Raw genomic sequence first — 17,484 nt, forward strand, 5'->3', positions numbered from 1 at the left:
ACCATCAATAAGTCGAAGACACAAACATCGGCCGATCCTGTGGGGCAGGATGGCTGGAAGCAATGAGGATCTTTTCATGGAACTGTCGAGGACTTGGCAACCCTCGGACAATATAAGCTCTGTGTGACTTTGTTGCAATTTACCACCCTGTTATTTTGTTCCTTTGTGAAACTTTAGTTCATAAAATGAAGCTTGTTGAACTTTGCTCTTTATTGCGTTTTGATTCTTGCTTTTCTGTGGATTGTATTGGGAGAAGTGGTGGTCTTGGTTTGTTTTGGAAGAGTGAACTTGATGTTTCCATTTCTTGTTGTTCAAATAATTGTATTGATGCTTTGGTTCTTTGCTCTGGTATTTCATGGCGCCTAACTGGTTTTTATGGGTTTCCAGAAAGATATAGAAGGCAGAACTCCTGGGAATTGATTAAAAATTTATCTCACAGACATAATGGTCCTTGGTTATGTGTTGGGGATTTTAATAATCTATTGATGGGTTTATTATTTGTGCTGAATAACCTATGAAAATGCGACTATTTTAGTCATATAATTTGGTATTTTTGATGGGTTTGTTGGTCTATGTGATTAAATAGATGCAGGTATTAGTTTGACTCTATTTATTTGCCTTTTTGGGATAAAATCACTAAGTCAGAGGATGAGGAGCTGCTGGATTCTTTTTGGAAGATTTATTCAAAGGTTTTGAAGAATAGAGAGGATCATGGGATTTTATTTTGTTGGATTTGATTTGATTGTAAATATATTTTTCTCAGTTTCCTTTGAAATATTCTTCTCCTCTCTTCTATAAAAGGGAGAGATGGGCTATTAGTTGGGATATCAGAGTTTTGAGTTAATAATTCTTTTCTTTAGTTTGTAAGCTTAGAAATGGCCATATGTGGCTGAATTCTTTCAATTCCAGCTTAAGGTTTAATCAAGTGCTAGTTCTACCGAAGTGTTGTGAGAATTGTTCTTCTTTTTACTCATTTAACTCTTCAATATTTGTTTATCTCTTGCAATTAATGGTTTAGATGGATATTGTTGTTCTATTTAATTAAGTAAATGGCTAGTTATTTGATTAATTTAGAGTGACAGGTGCTAGTTAATACAATCAAATCCGTAATTGTTTGATTGAGTTAACAATTTGTAGCAATTAATATAGCTTGTTTAGAGCCAGATTTTCAATTTATATTAAAGGGATAAACAATCTTCTTTAATAGACTACACATGTTGTTTATTAGATTGAATTGGGTCTTTCTTATTCTTAATGCTACCAATATATTTTAATTTTAGGCGCGTGTCAAAATTAGTATTTGGTAAGGGATTAATCAAAGCGCGTTGTCTTGCTTATTCTGTTACTACGAAAAGACTAGGCTGTTTAAAGCATTTTTGGTAACCATAACTAATTTATTGATTATGTTAATGAGTCAATTTGAATTCAGCGATCAACACGAAGAACTAGTACAAGATTGACCTTGGCTGGAAATATTTCTCCAATTGAATTTCCCATTTTTAAATTACTATTTTTGCTAGATTCAATAATTTTTCCAATCCTCCCATTCATAATTCATTTTTATTTTCTGGTTTTAAAAATAATATTTTTAATCTCTAGTCTCTGTGGATTTCGACCTTACTCACCATTTTCTTCAAGTTCTTTAAATTGGTAGTGAGATTATTAATTTTGGCGGATTCGACACCGGCCAAATTTTGGCGCCGTTGCCGGGGACTAGAGTTAATTAATTATATTGTTTTTTTTTATGACCAGATCAGATAGTACAGGCGACCTCCAATACGATTCTGAAATCGAGAAAACTGCTAGACGATTGAGAAAAGAGGCAAAGCAGAAGAAACAATTGTCTACAGCTGCTACAGTAACTCTAGAGCAAACAATTGATCCTGAAGTTCCTACAACTACTTCACACCCAGAAGAGACTGTTGTTCTTGAACTTTCTGAAAGTTCAGGTGAGTTTGAACCGGAAGAGGAGATGGCTGATCAGAGAACATTAAGGGAGTTGGCAACACCTCCAATTAATCAAACTCCTCTTTGCATCACATACCCAGCCTTAGAGGCTGCATTTGAGCTTAAATCAGGTTTGATCCAATTATTGCCCACTTTTAGAGGTTTGTTGGATGAAGATCCTCACAAACATTTAAAGGAATTTCATGTTGTATGCTCTACCATGAAACCCCATGGAATTTCTGAGGAACAAATAAAATTAAGAGCTTTTCCTTTCTCTTTAGCCGATTCTGCCAAAGAGTGGTTATTTTATTTGCCGTCTGAATCTATTACGTCATGGACAGAAATGGTAAGAACTTTCTTAGATAAATTCTTTCCTGCTTCAAGGGCTGCCAGCATTAGAAGAGATATTTGTGGGAGTCGACAAAAGAATAATGAAACTCTACATGAGTATTGGGAGAGATTTAAGAAAATGTCCGCTAGCTGTCCGCAACATGGATTTTCTGATCAAGCCTTAATACAGTATTTTTATGAAGGTTTATTACCTATGGAGAGGCAAATGATAGATGCAGCAAGTGGTGGAGCAATCGATAATAAAACTCCCCAAGCTGCAAGGGAATTGCTTTCCACGATGGCTGCAAATTCTCAACAATTCAGGTCTCGCCATGAACCTTCGAGAAATATTAATGAGGTAAGTGTTTCTTCTCTTGAAAATAAAATTAATGATTTAACATCTTTGGTTCGGAATTTAGTTGTAGGAAAAGGGCAGCAAGTTAAAGCTTGTGGAATTTGCGCCTATACTGGACATCCTACAGACATGTGTCCAACTTTGCAAGATGAAAGTCGAGAACAAGCCAATGCAATGGGAAATTTTTTAGGTCCTCAACGGAAATATGATCCGTATTCAAATACCTATAATTCGGGCTGGCGAGACCATCCAAATTTGAGCTACGGAACAAAGCCGTCAAATTTTCCAAAATTTCAGAATAGGCAGCCAGCACCTGATGTTAAATCAGGTGCTACTAACACTATGCAATTTCAGCAAGAGACACGAACTAGCATCCAAAATTTGGAGAACCAAGTTAGCCAATTAGCCACTTCATTGGGTAAGTTAGAGTCTCAAGGTAAGTTACCTTCTCAAACTATTTTGAATCCGAAACAGAATGCAAATGCAATTACTTTGAGGAGTGGCAAGGAGCTGGAAATTCCAACAGCAAAAAATTGTGTACGTGACTTGGTACCGGAGGAAGAAGTAGAGAAGGTCAAGCCAACCGATGGTGCGAAGTTGGAGAAGTCTGAAATTCTGAAGATTCAGTCCCCTTTTCCTCAAAGATTTGCCAAGTCTAAGAGGGAAGAAGAAGAGAAAGAAATTCTTGACATATTCCGGAAAGTGGAAATCAATATTCCACTACTCGATGCTATCAAGAAAATACCCAGATACGCAAAGTTTCTTAAAGAGTTGTGCACTAATAAAAAGAAATTATCTGGGTATATTGATGTGGGAGAAAATGTTTCTGCTGTGCTTCAAAGAAAATTACCCCAAAAATGCAAAGACAAAGGTATGTTTGCCATACCTTGTCAAATTGGTAATTTCGGGATTGATAGGGCTATGTGTGATTTAGGAGCATCAATAAATGTAATGCCTTATTCTATTTATTTGCAACTAAATGCTGGCCCTTTAAAAGAAACTGGGATACTTATTGTTCTTGCCAATAGATCTATAGTTTACCCCAAGGGAGTGTTGGAAGATGTGTTAGTTTCGGTGAATAACTTAATATTTCCAGCAAATTTTTATGTTATTGATATGGAGGATGATAAATCTTCTAATTCCTATAATTTACTGCTTGGAAGACCCTTTCTTAGTACCGCTAGAACTAAGATAAATGTGTATGAGGGGACATTAACTATGGAATTTGATGGTGAGGTGATTAAATTTAATGTTTATGATGCCATGAAATTTCCCAATGATGTTTCTTCCATTTGTGGCATAGATGTTATTGAACCATTGATTGAAAAAGTGCTTCATTTGAATGAAGAAGATAAGCTTAAGGTTGTGCTTTGCAATGACTTCAATTCAGAGAGCCTTGGAAAGCTTGAAGAAAAGTTTGTGATTGAAGAAGAATTGCATGAAGTGGTGCTTGCGTTAAAAGCACAAGACCCTAAGGTAAGTGATGGACCTATAATTAATTTACCTAAATGTCACCATGCTCTTTTGCCTTCTGTTTTGCAGCCACCAAAATTAGAGCTTAAGCCGCTGCCCCAACAATTGAAGTATGTGTTTTTGGGTGAAGAAGAAACCCTTCCAGTGATTATTTCAAATAAACTCAAGAAGGAGGAGGAGGAGAAGTTAATTCAGGTCCTTATGAAGTATAAGAATGCTATAGGGTGGACTATTGCTGACATTAAAGGCATAAGTCCATCCATATGCATGCATAAAATTTTGTTTGAAGAAGATAGCAGGCCAAGGAGAGAAGCACAGAGGCGTCTTAACCCACCTATGATGGAGGTTGTCAAGAAAGAAATCGTAAAGCTTTTGGATTCTGGTGTGATTTATCCAATTTTGGATAGCAAGTGGGTAAGCCCCGTTCATGTAGTACCTAAGAAAAAACGGGCATTACTGTGGTAGAAAATCCCGATGGTGAGTTAGTTCCTACTCGAGTTCAAAATGGATGGCGTGTTTGTGTAGATTACAGGAAACTAAATGCAGCAATGAGGAAAGACCACTTTCCGGTGCCATTTATTGACCAGATGCTTGAAAGGTTAGCGGGTAGAACTCATTATTATTGTGTAGATGGACATTCAGGTTTTTATCAAATTCCAGTTGCACCCGAAGATCAAGAAAAGACAACATTCACATGTCCATTCGGAACTTTTGCTTACCGACGAATGCCGTTTAGGCTTTGCAATGCCCCAGCAACGTTTCAACGATGTATGGTAAGTATCTTTTCTGATTTTGTAGAGAACATTATAGAAGTTTTTATGGACGATTTTACTGTTTATGGAAATTCTTTTGATGAATGTTTAATAAATCTTGAAAAAGTTTTGGGAAGATGCTTAGAATCTAACATTGTTCTTAATTATGAAAAATGTCATTTTGTGGTTGATCAAGGGCTTATTTTGGGTCATATTGTTTCTTCTAGGGGTATAGAGGTAGATAAGGCAAAAGTCGATGTTATAAAATCTTTACTTTACCCCGTAAGTGTACGGGAAGTTCGCTCTTTTCTTGGACACACAGGCTTTTATCGGCGATTTATCAAGGACTTCTCAAATATTGCTCAACCTTTATGTAAACTCTTGCAAAAGGATGTTGATTTTCAGTTTGATGAAGCCTGTAAGCAAGCATTTGACATATTGAAAGAGAAGTTGATCACAGCCCCTATTGTTCAAGCTCCAAACTGGAATTTTCCATTTGAGATAACGTGTGACACTAGCAATCATGCTGTAGGGGCTGTTCTTGGGCAGAAAATTGGCAAGGAACCTCATGTTATTTATTATGCCTCAACAACACTTGATAGTACTCAAAGCAACTACTCCACAACGGAAAAAGAACTGTTAGCTATTGTATTTGCTTTAGAAAAATTCCATTCTTATTTGCTTTGCACTAAGGTTATTGTGTTTTCTGATCATGCAGCTCTGCGATATTTGTTGAAGAAGAAAGAAGCTAAACCTAGGCTCATAAGATGGACCTTGTTATTGCAAGAATTTGATGTAGAAATTAGAGATAAGAGGGGGTCTGAAAATTTGGTGGCAGACATCTTAGCCGGGTACCTTTGACAGAGGAAACTCTACCTTTAAATGATGCATTTCCATATGAGTATCTTTTCTCTTTAAGCAATAGTACTCCTTGGTTTGCTGACATTGTCAATTACTTAGTTACTAGATCATTGCCTGATGATTTAACTAAGCATGAAAAAGATAAAATTAAAAGTGATGCCAAATACTATGCTTGGGATGACCCTTATTTGTGGAAATATTGTTCAGATCAAATAATTAGAAGGTGTGTCACTAATGATGAGGTTGAGTCCATTCTTACATTTTGTGATTCTTATGCTTGTGGTGGTCATTTTGGACCTAAGAGAACAGCTCGTAAGGTTCTTAAATGTGGATTTTATTGGCCAACATTATTCCATGATTCATATATTTTTTGTAAAGCTTGTGCTAATTGTCAAAGAACTGGAAATTTAGGACATAGAGATCAAATGCCCCTTAATCCTATTTTGATTTGTGAAATTTTTGATGTATGGGGTATAGACTTCATGGGTCCTTTTCCTGCTTCTTTTGGTTACACTTACATATTGCTTGCTGTTGATTATGTTTCTAAGTGGGTAGAAGCTAAGGCTTGTCGAAATGATAATGCTAAAACTGTTGTGGATTTTGTGAAGTCTAATATTTTTGCCAGGTTTGGAACTCCAAGAGCTATCATTAGCGATCGAGGGACACATTTTTGTAATAAGACAATGGAAGCTCTCTTTAAGAAATATGGGGTTACTCATCGAACTTCTACTGCCTACCATCCTCAAACAAGCGGGCAAGCGAAAGTATCGAATAGGGAAATTAAGTCAATTCTGGAGAAAACAGTGAGTCCAAATCGGAAGGATTGGAGTTTGCATTTAGATGATGCTCTGTGGGCGTATCGCACAGCCTATAAAACACCTATAGGAATGTCTCCTTACCGAATGGTTTTTGGGAAACCATGCCATTTACCGGTGGAATTAGAACATCGAGCTTATTGGGTTGTAAAGAAGTGCAATATGGACGTGGATGCTGTTGGAGAACATAGGAAGTTGCAATTACAGGAGCTGGAAGAGATTAGAAATGATGCTTATGAGAGTTCTCGAATTTATAAGGAGAAAACTAAGGCCTTTCATGATAATTCAATTTCAAGAAAGCAATTTTTAATTGGCCAGAAAGTTTTACTCTATCATTCAAGACTGAAATTGTTTCCAGGAAAGTTAAGGTCAAGATGGATTGGACCTTTGTGGTTATCAATATTTTTCATCATGGTGCAGTGGAAATTCAGAGTTTAGAGACTAATAAAATTTTTAAGGTTAATGGGCGTCGATTGAAACCATTCTATGAGGGATTTCGATCAACAACAGAGGAAATATCATTGGAAATTCCTAAAGTTCAGTTTGAAAGTAGGAAGTTTGAAAATAAAAGAGTAGATGAATAAAAAAATAATAAAGTTTCTTTTTGTTTTATTTTAATTTTATTTATTTTTAGTCATCTTCTTTAATAAAATGATCCAATTTGATTATTTTTGGATGCAGAAGCCGTGATCTTTCCTTAGGAGAGTTTTAATGGAATATGAAATTTTAATAGGCCTTATAAGCGTCAAGTGTGGGCTTTTTCTTATTATATTATGTTCTCCTATTTTGTTTTTGACTCATATATACAGCACGTGAGTAAGGTGAGAACAAAAGAAAAGAAAAGGAGAAGTGAATGTCATTCAGCCGACATTCCCAGACTCTCTCCTCCACGCGAAGCAGAGATCGTTCAGTCTCTGTTCAGATTGCCCAACGCTAGCAAAAACAGAGCCCAATCAGTAGCTTCGGAGCCATTCCCTCTTCTTCTAGTCGTAGTGTTCAAAGGTTTTGTACCCAATAGATGCATCCCTTGTTTTGGTTTTAGATCACAAGTCCAGCAGTTCAGGTAAGTTTTCTTGGACATAAATTTCAATTTCTGTTTTTATTTGCTTGGATTTGTGTTGGGTCTTACATTGGGACAATGTAATTTAAGTGTGGGGGAGGGAATTTTGAGCTAGAAAAATCATTAATATGAAATAGGGTTCTAAATTTGCTGAAATTTGGGTTCAATTGCTAATTGTTTTGGTTAAATTTTGCTGGGTATTGTAATAATCAGCAACAATTTTGTTGGGTCTCGTTAAAATGTGAGTAATTTGTTCTAATATTTGCTTGAATTTGATATTGATTTTGGGTAAATTCTGATGATTAGATCTTAACTTAGAACAACCCTTTGAATTCAATAGAAAAACCCTCTTAATTACTTAAGTAAAGTTAATTTGGTAACTATTATCTCTTGTCCATTTAGAATAAATTATTGAATTTAGTTATTCTTTTTGACATAATATATGAGGCTTGAATGAATCATGGTTAAATTTCTGAATTGCTTGATCATAATTCACATCCATTGCTTTTCCAATTATTGTATAAACAGCTTGGGTATGGAGATGAGTATGTGTGTGTTTACTTTTGAATTTAAGGTTACTAAATCAAAAAAAAAAAAAAAAAAAGCAAGTAATTAAATTAAGACTTGAGCAGTCGAGGTACTCCGCTGTCCGAGTTTGGGCAAAGAGTAGTGTTAGTAGCCACTTGAGTTTGTGACTCCAAGTACCCGCAAGCGGGTTACCAATGATGACACACTCAGGCAATTGATAAATGTTCAAGCACAAAAAAAAAACAAAAAAAAAAAAAAAACAAAACAAAACAAAACAAAACAAAAATAAATAAATAAATAAATAAAAGTTTAACATTATTTGTTTTGTGTGTGATCGCAATGATTTTCTGTGACCAAGCTGTTTAACAAATAATTCTTTAAGCAATGGTTTAATTGCTATGGAATTTAAATTGCATGTTTAAAATTACAAAGTTCAAGCCTAGTCTATTATGTTTGAAAGAATGTAAATTCAATTCTTTATTCTCCATAGATTTCAGATTTGAATATTCAACTCAGCTTTACTTTTGTAATTAAGGTTGCTTTTCTAAAGATGTTCTTATAAGAGTTGTGAAGAGTTGGGTGAATTTCCTTTTGTGTAGATTGAGTTTTTCCTTGAGGACAAGCAAATATTAAGTGTGGGGGAATTTGATGGGTTTATTATTTGTACTGAATAACCTATGAAAATGCGACTATTTTAGTCATATAATTTGGTATTTTTGATGGGTTTGTTGGTCTATGTGATTAAATAGATGCAGGTATTAGTTTGACTCCATTTATTTGCCTTTTTGGGACAAAATCACTAAGTCAGAGGATGAGGAGCTGCTGGATTCTTTTTGGAAGATTTATTCAAAGGTTTTGAAGAATAGAGAGGATCATGGGATTTTATTTTGTTGGATTTGATTTGATTGTAAATATATTTTTCTCAGTTTCCTTTGAAATATTCTTCTCTTCTCTTCTATAAAAGGGAGAGATTGGTTATTAGTTGGGATATCGGAGTTTTGAGTTAATAATTCTTTTCTTTAGTTTGTAAGCTTGGAAATGGCCATACGTGGCTGAATTCTTTCAATTCCAGCTTAAGGTTTAATCAAGTGCTAGTTCTACCGAAGTGTTGTGAGAATTGTTCTTCTTTTTACTCATTTAACTCTTCAATATTTGTTTATCTCTTGCAATTAATGGTTTAGATGGATATTGTTGTTCTATTTAATTAAGTAAATGGCCAGTTATTTGATTAATTTAGAGTGACAGGTGCTAGTTAATACAATCAAATCCGTAATTGTTTGATTGAGTTAACAATTTGTAGCAATTAATATAGCTTGTTTAGAGCCAGATTTTCAATTTATATTAAAGGGATAAACAATCTTCTTTAATAGACTACACATGTTGTTTATTAGATTGAATTGGGTCTTTCTTATTCTTAATGCTACCAATATATTTTAATTTTAGGCGCGTGTCAAAATTAGTATTTGGTAAGGGATTAATCAAAGCGCGTTGTCTTGCTTATTCTGTTACTACGGAAAGACTAGGCTGTTTAAAGCATTTTTGGTAACCATAACCAATTTATTGATTATGTTAATGAGTCAATTTGAATTCAGCAATCAACACGAAGAACTAGTACAAGATTGACCTTGGCTGGAAATATTTCTCCAATTGAATTTCCCATTTTTAAATTACTATTTTTGCTAGATTCAATAATTTTTTCAATCCTCCCATTCATAATTCATTTTTATTTTCTGGTTTTAAAAATAATATTTTTAATCTCTAGTCTCTGTGGATTTCGACTTTACTCACCATTTTCTTCAAGTTCTTTAAATTGGTAGTGAGATTATTAATTTTGGCAGATTCAACACCGGCCATCTATTGGCTGATTCGGAGAAGATTGGTGGAAACAAATATCCTAGATACTTGTTGAATGGTTTCAAGGAGGCGGTCATGGAGAGTGATTTATGTGATATCCCTGCTAAAGGATATAAATTTACTTAGTTCTTAAAACGATTTGGACGAATTATCACTCGTGAGAAACTTGACTGTGTTATTGCTAATAATCGCTGGTCCTGTTTATTCCAGGAAGCTTCTATGACTACGTTGGTTTCACCAACATCGGACCATGATCCATTGTTAGTTTCAACGGTGGAGAGTGAGGTATCTCGTAGGAAGGAGAGGAAGTTCCGTTTTGATAATGCTTGGCTTCATGACGAAGATCTGGTTGGAGTAGTTCGAGACAGTTGGTCCTCCTCCATGGGGTCTGATATAATGATCCGCAAAAAATATTGTATAGACGCACTGCAACGTTGGGGTGTGGATAGAAATTTGAGATTTTGGAAGAAAAAGAATAGCTTGAAGCGTGCTATCGATTTTGCTAAAGAGGTTGATCCTTTTGCCGATAACTCAGCTTTAATTAGAGAGTGGGGCAATATTCTAGCGCAGGAGGATGCCAGAAGAAGACAGCTCAGTAAATAATTTTGGCTGCGGCATGGTGATAGAAACAGCAAGTATTTCCATGGTAAAATCAAAGCAAGAACACGCAGGAATTCTATTGATAAACTACAAAACAATGCAAGGTAGTGGGTTGAAATGGAGTGTGCAAAGCAGGAACTATTTGTTGACTATTTCACTCATCTCTTTACACATAATGCCACAAATTTTCAGTCCATTTTGAGGTTGGTACGCAGTACAATACGAGATGAAGATAATTGCATGTTGACAGCTCCCATCTCGTTAGAAGAAGCAAAAGAAGCAGTTTTTCAAATGGGTCCTGATAAAGTGCTAGGCCCGAATGGTTTGAACCCTGCTTTCTATCAGAAATTTTGGCCTTTAATTGGTGGAGATTTGGTAGTCGCCTGTAACCATTGGCTACAACAAGGTATTTTCCCGGACTCTCTAAATGACACCTTAATTATTTTGATCCCCAAGAAAGATAGACCAGATTTTATCACTGATTTTAGACCTATTTCATTGTGTAACGTGCTCTACAAGATTATGTCTAAAATCATAGCGAACCGATTAAAATTTGTGTTACCAAATATTATCTCTTGCTATCAGTCTGCTTTTATACCTTAGAGGCTTATCACTGATAATATTTTAATCTCCTTTGAAATTATGCATAATCTTAAGAAGCCAAGTAAAAGTAGATGTGGAAATTGTGCGCTGAAAAATGATATCAGTAAAGCCTATGAAAAAGTTTGTTGGGAGTATGTTTGTGCCATGCTTGAGAAAATGGGTTCTGTGCTATGTGGGTAAATTGGATGAAGATGTGTATGACTTCTGTTAAATATTCAGTTATTGTTAATGGGAATACTATTGGCTCTATTGTTCCTAGATGAGGTTTACGTCAAGGGGATCCTATATCGCCCTACTTATTTTTGGAATGTGCAGAAGGTTTGTCGATACTCTTCACAGAAGCGGATAGGTGTGGTAAGATTCATGGTGGTAAAGCTGGTAGAGGGTGTCCCATAATATCCCATTTATTTTTCGCAGATGACTCACTTTTCTCCTTCAAAGCATCCAATGCTGAAGCAACTAATGTTAAAGGGATCTTAGCTACATATGAGCTGGCTTCTGGTCAATTGATTAATTTTCAGAAGTCTTGCATTACTTTCAGCACGAATACTAGCAAGACTGTGAAAGACGATATCCGCCATATTCTGGGCGTGTTTAACCCCTTTGAGGTGGGTTTTACCTGGGGCTACCTTCTCTAATCAGCAAGAACAAACGACAAGTTCTTGGTTTCCTAAAAGAAAGAATGTGGAAGCATATAAACAGCTGGTCTAATAGATTTCTTTCCAAAGCAGGGAGAGAGATACTTATTAAGTCAGTGATTCAAGCATTACCGGCTTATTGCATGAGCATCTTTGAATTGCCTCTATGTCTATGTGATGAGTTGGAAAAAATGATGAATAGTTTTTGGTGGGGTTCGAAGGGTAGTGAGAAAAAGCTCCATTGGATAGCTTAGAATCGAATGTGTGGGAGTAAAAAAGAAGGGGGAATGGGTTTTAGGGATTTTCATTGTTTCAATGTGGCTATGTTAGCGAAATAGGGGTGGCGTCTTTTCACTTCGCCTAATACTCTCCTTTATAGAGTATTCAAATCTACATTGTGGCTCCTGTTGGCTCAAGGGTCAAGTTCTAATCTCGGATTTTGATGATTAAAAACAAAACAAATAAATTTAAATTATGTTATTTGTGCTAATATTATTTTATGCAGAATTCTTATGGAAAGAAATCGTACAAGGCAAGTCCTACAAAATCCAGAGTGTGTGAAGATAATCCAAAAACCCTAGTGATTAGGTATTTAGGATACATTGTAGGATAGAGAGAAAATTCATATATGAGCACATAAATTAATTTTTCTCTCAACAAAAATATTTTTCGGAAATTAGATTTTTCAAAATAAATTCTTTTATTTGTTTTCGAAAAATATTCTTTAAAATCAAAATGATTTAATTACCTAAAACTAAAGAGATTTTATCTCTAAACGATTTTGGTAATAAATCATACATTATCTTTTCGGAAATATCTTTTGAAGATCTAAAGCACTTCAATTTATTCTCTTACCTTAAAAACGACGGAAGAATCTTTTTTGTTTTTAGTAAGAGCATCTTTTCGTAAAAATATTTTCCATAACAAAATGCTGCCGAAAATCTTTTGTTTATAGGAAAGTAAAATCGTGTTTTATTCTCTTACCAAAAAGGATAAAATAAATTTTTGGAAACAAAGATTTTCATATCTTCTAAATAAGGAAAGAAGATATTCTGATTTCAAAATGAAATATTCTCTTTCCAAAAGCGAGAGCTTCATATCTCTCTATATAAAGGAGTGTTTCACTCTTAAAACGTTGGTGAAGTAAGAGTTTTTGTTTTAAGAGCATTCTCTCATTGATCAAATCTGTTTCTCTCAAAACTTACTCTCTACCCCCCATTTTTCTTTTCATCTTTATACTTCAAGTTTTTATCTTTAAAGAGAAAAGAATTTTGTTAACTACTTTTGAAAAACGGTTCTGTGTTCTAAACGATTTTCTAATCTGATAAACTGTTTTTCCTGTGTTTATATGTGCATTTCTTTCTGTCTATTTAGATTTTGTAATCTATAGTAGACAGGTTTTTATTTGATAAACTTGTGTGTAATAGCTTAGGTTAGAAGCTATTGTGAAAGAGGTTATCAAGCGACATTTTCCTTGTGTGAGATTCTAATGTCTTGAATTGAGTTTCTGTACTTTGCCAAAAACAGAAAGGGTTGAGATTAACTAGAACCTTTGGAAAATCTAGTGGGTTAAAAGGGTAGATCTAGGTGTTGATCTATTGCCTTGTACTGTTGGTTTGTCTCTTTCCCTTGAAAAGAGATAACATAGTTGAGGATCTCAAGATGCGTCTTGGGGAGTGGATGTAGGCGAGTTAGTGCCAAACCACTATAAATTACTGTGTTGATCTTTTAATTTCTGAAGTTTGCTTGATACTGCTTTTATTACACTTCTGTTTATATTTTAGAAATGCTAAAGTTGAAAATGAATTTGATGTTCTAAAACTGTAATAAGTCTTATCTTTTCTGAACATTAGAACTCTGAAATTCTGATAAGTGAATATACCATGTTCTAAACAGTTCTTCTATTCACAGTATATTTCACTGCTTGGGTTTCTAATTAATTTTCTAAACTTTATCAGGAAGTTCTAATTACAATAGCTTTCCATCATAAAGTAGTTCTGATACTTGGTTAAGGCTTTGTGAAGCAGTTCTAAATTCAATAACTGTCTCTCACACAGTCTTATATGATTTTCTAAACTTTATGAGGAAGTTCTAATTTCAATAGCTTTCCTTCATAAAGAAGTTCTAATATTGATTAAGTCAGTGTGAAACAGTTCTAATCAATAGCTGCACTCTGCACAGACTTTCTATCTTTTATGAATAGAACATTGTGAGGTGATTCTAATCCATATTCTATTCTCACAAGTTCTATATTTTTTCCGCTGCACTTAAAATTCTATATTTTGTTTTGAAATTCTAAAATTTATATCTGTTTTTAGAAAACTCAATTCACCCCCCTCTTGGGTTGTGCCATACATATACGGGACCCATAATCCCCGTATATGTATGGCATAACCCAAGAGGAGGGGTGAATTGTGGTTTCTAAAAATATTTTAGATTTTAAAATTAAATATAGAATTCTAAGTGCAGCAGAAAAATAGAGAACTTGTAAGAATAAATTATGGATTAGAACTTCCTCACAGTGTTCTATAGACAGATTATGCAAAGTGCAGCTATTAATTAGAACTGCTTCACAATGTCTTATTCAATATTAGAACTTCTTTATGACGAAAAGCTATTGTATTTAGAACTTTCTCATAAAGTTTAGAAAATCATATAAGACTGTGTGTAAGACAATTATTGAAATTAGAACTGCTTCACAGAGCTTTAATCAAATTTAGAAAACTGATTAGAAACTCAAGTAGTGAAATATACTGAAAATAGAAGAACAGTTTAGAACTTGGTATATTCACTTATCAGAATTCCAGAGTTCTAATATTCAGAGAAGATAAGACTTATTTCAGTTTTAGAACATTAAATCCATTAACACTTTTAGCATTTCTAAAATATAAACAGAAGTGTAAATAAATTACTATCAAGCAAAACTTCAGAAATTAAAAAGATCAACACAGTGATTTATAGTGGTTCGGCACTAACTCGCCTACATCCACTCTCCAAGACTCATCTTGAGATCCTCAACTATGTTATCTCTTTTCAAGGGTAAGAGACAAACCAACAGTACAAGGCAATAGATCAACACCTAGATCTACCCTTTATCCCACTAGATTTTTCAAAGGTTCTAGTTAACCTCAACTCTTTCTATTTTTGGCTAAGTACAGAAACTCAATTCAAGACATTAGAATCTCTCTCACGGAGAAGGTTGCTTGATAACCTCTTTCACAATAGCTTCTAACATAAGCTATTACACAATTGTTTATCAAATAAAAAAATCTATCTACTAAAGATTACAGAATCTAAATAGACAGACAGAAATGCAAATATAAGCACAGGAAAAACAGTTTTTCAGATTAGAAAATCGTTTAGAACACAGAACCGTTTTTCAAAAGTAGTTATCAAAATTCTTTTCTCTTTTAAAGATAAAAACGTGAAGTGTAAAGATGAAAAGAAAAACGGGGGTAGAGAGTAAGTTTTGAGAGATAAAAGATGTGATCAATAGGTGAATACTCTTAGAACAAAAACTCTTTATTTGTTTGAGAAAAGATTTTCCGAAATATTTTTATTTAGAATAAAAGATTTTCTGAAAGCAATTTATTTGAGAAATATTTTTCTAAAAGATTCTACTTACTAAAACGAAAAGAACAAGATCTTCCTTCGTTTTAGGTAAGAGAAAAATTCTTTAGATCTTCAAAGAGGATTTCCGAAAAAGAAAGCATACGATTTTATTACCAAAATCGTTAGAGACATAATCTCTTTTAATTTTAGGTAATTGAATCATTTTGATTTCTTTTAAAGGGATTTCGAAAAGAACTATGACAAAAAGATTTATTTTAAAGAATCTAATTTTCGAAAAATATTTTTGATGAGAGAAAGATTAGTTTTTGTGCTTATAGATGAATTTTCTCTCTATCCTACAATGTATCCTAGATGCCTAACCACTAGGGTCTTCTGATATCTTCACACACTATGGATTGTTCGTTTTCTTTCCATAAGAATTTTGCATAAAATAATATTAGCACAAATAATATAATTTAAATTTATTTATTTTGTTTTAATCATCAAAATTCCGAGATTAGAATTTGACCCTTGAGCCAAATACATATTTCCATGACGGAAGGTTGCTTGATGCACAAATGGGTCATAACCCTAGTTTTGTCTGGAGGGGTATAATGTCTTCTAACATGGTCTTGAAACATGGAGTTCGGTGGAGGGTTGGCAATGGTAGGCGTATTAATGTTGTGAAGGACCCTTGGTTACCCATTGATGGAGTCTTTTATGTGGAGGAAGTCTCTTTGTTGATAATAATCTCCTGGTGAAAGATCTTTTGGTGGAGGGGGAGAGGAAATGGGATGTGGCAAAGATTATTAATCTTTTTTCTTTGAGGGATATCCACACTATTCTTGATATTCCCTTTAGTGTAAGAGATTTTTAGGATGAGCTAATTTGGCATTATGATAAGAAGGGTAATTTTAGTGTCAAATCTTGTTATTATCTTGCCTTGAGGGTGATGGGAAGGGGTGATGAGAGCATAGAAGGTGAGGGGTGGGGAAGTATCTGGAAGTTGAATGTCGCACCAAAAGTTAGAGATTTCATTTGGAGAACTTTGCGTAACTTATTGCCTACTCGACAGAGATTGAGAAGGCGAGGTGTGAATGTGGCCACTATATGCCCTTATTGTGATTTGGAGGAGGATGTTAATCATGCATTATTATTGTGCAAAAAGGTGTTGGAGGTTTGGAAGGTGTGTAGGGTGGATGAAGCTTTTACTAACTTTTCTTTTAAAACTCTTTATTTGCAGGTTTTGAAGCAAAACAATAACGACAAGTTAGCTTTTATCTCTTATATCGCATGGAGTGTATGGAATGCTAGGAACAAATTTCTTTGGCAACAAATGGATGGGACTCCTTTAACTGTTAGAGCTACTGCTTCTATTCTTTTTCAAGACTTCAAGAATGCCTCGGTGCAGCCGCAAATGCCCCAGGTACAAATTACGCAAGTAACAGCTGTTATTACCGATCTGGGAGAGTGGATTTGCCACGTGGATGCTGCTGTTTTTTCTAATAAACAATTGGCAAGTATAGGGGCTGTTTTTAAAGACAATGAGGGAATTTTTTGCGTGCTATTTCAAGCTTCTATGAAGGTAAGCCATCTCCACTTATGGCAGAAGGTTTGGCCCTGCGCTTCACAGTTTATAGCTTGGCATATTCAGGTTGCAGGTACTATTCTAATAGATTGTCAAAGTATCTTTAATGCTCTTTCGTCAAAGATTAGAGATATGAGTGAGTTGGTAGGCATGGCCGGTTCAATGAACCGACGGTTTCGGTTCATTGAACCGCCGGTTCGAGAAGTTTAAAATTTTGAACCGGAACCGGCCCTTGAACCTCCGGTTTCGGTCCGGTTCCGGTTCCGGCACGGTTCAGCACGATTCCGGCGAACCGACGGTTCAAATTACGGTTCTGATTCGGTTCCGGCATTACGCAAATTTTTAAAAAAATAATAAAATTTTGATTTCGAATTCATGAATAAATAATAATTTTAAAATGTTTAAATTTTATTAACTAAATAAATTATTATAAAATTTTAAAACAAAAACTTCTATTAATTTAGAACTATTATTATATTAAATTTACAAATTTTGCTAACTCACTGATATAGAAAATCAAAACCTATA

The 17,484-nt window shown here is 34.5% G+C and overlaps 2 protein-coding genes and 1 non-coding gene across 3 annotated transcripts in view; 2 read left to right on the top strand and 1 right to left on the bottom strand.

Annotated features, from left to right (window-relative positions):
• Positions 1 to 10,578, top strand: part of LOC149497489 (uncharacterized) — a 137,308-nt gene extending 126,730 nt beyond the window's left edge. The window contains exons 5-10 of the mRNA XM_089719193.1: positions 4,736 to 5,708; positions 5,777 to 6,774; positions 6,954 to 7,105; positions 7,343 to 7,596; positions 9,960 to 10,047; positions 10,186 to 10,578. Of these exons, the coding sequence (XP_089575319.1) occupies positions 4,736 to 5,708; positions 5,777 to 6,774; positions 6,954 to 7,105; positions 7,343 to 7,596; positions 9,960 to 10,047; positions 10,186 to 10,578 (2,858 nt within the window). The remainder of the gene's footprint in view (positions 1 to 4,735; positions 5,709 to 5,776; positions 6,775 to 6,953; positions 7,106 to 7,342; positions 7,597 to 9,959; positions 10,048 to 10,185) is intronic.
• On the bottom strand, positions 2,339 to 2,445 carry LOC149497494 (small nucleolar RNA R71). Its single transcript, XR_016320290.1, has one exon. It is a non-coding gene; the product is annotated as a small nucleolar RNA R71 (small nucleolar RNA).
• Positions 10,579 to 16,320: 5,742 nt separating the features above from the next.
• Positions 16,321 to 17,092, top strand: LOC149497495 (uncharacterized). Its single transcript, XM_089719195.1, has 3 exons — positions 16,321 to 16,554; positions 16,612 to 16,953; positions 17,045 to 17,092. Exons 1-3 carry the CDS (start codon positions 16,321 to 16,323, stop codon positions 17,090 to 17,092), a joined length of 624 nt encoding a protein of 207 aa, XP_089575321.1.
• The last annotated feature ends 392 nt before the right edge of the window (positions 17,093 to 17,484 follow it).

The sequence above is a fragment of the Jatropha curcas genome, chromosome 3, assembly GCF_041381405.1.
Source record: "Jatropha curcas cultivar XTBG-Jc1 chromosome 3, XTBG_Jcur_1.0, whole genome shotgun sequence".
NCBI classification, from domain to species: Eukaryota; Viridiplantae; Streptophyta; class Magnoliopsida; order Malpighiales; family Euphorbiaceae; genus Jatropha; species Jatropha curcas.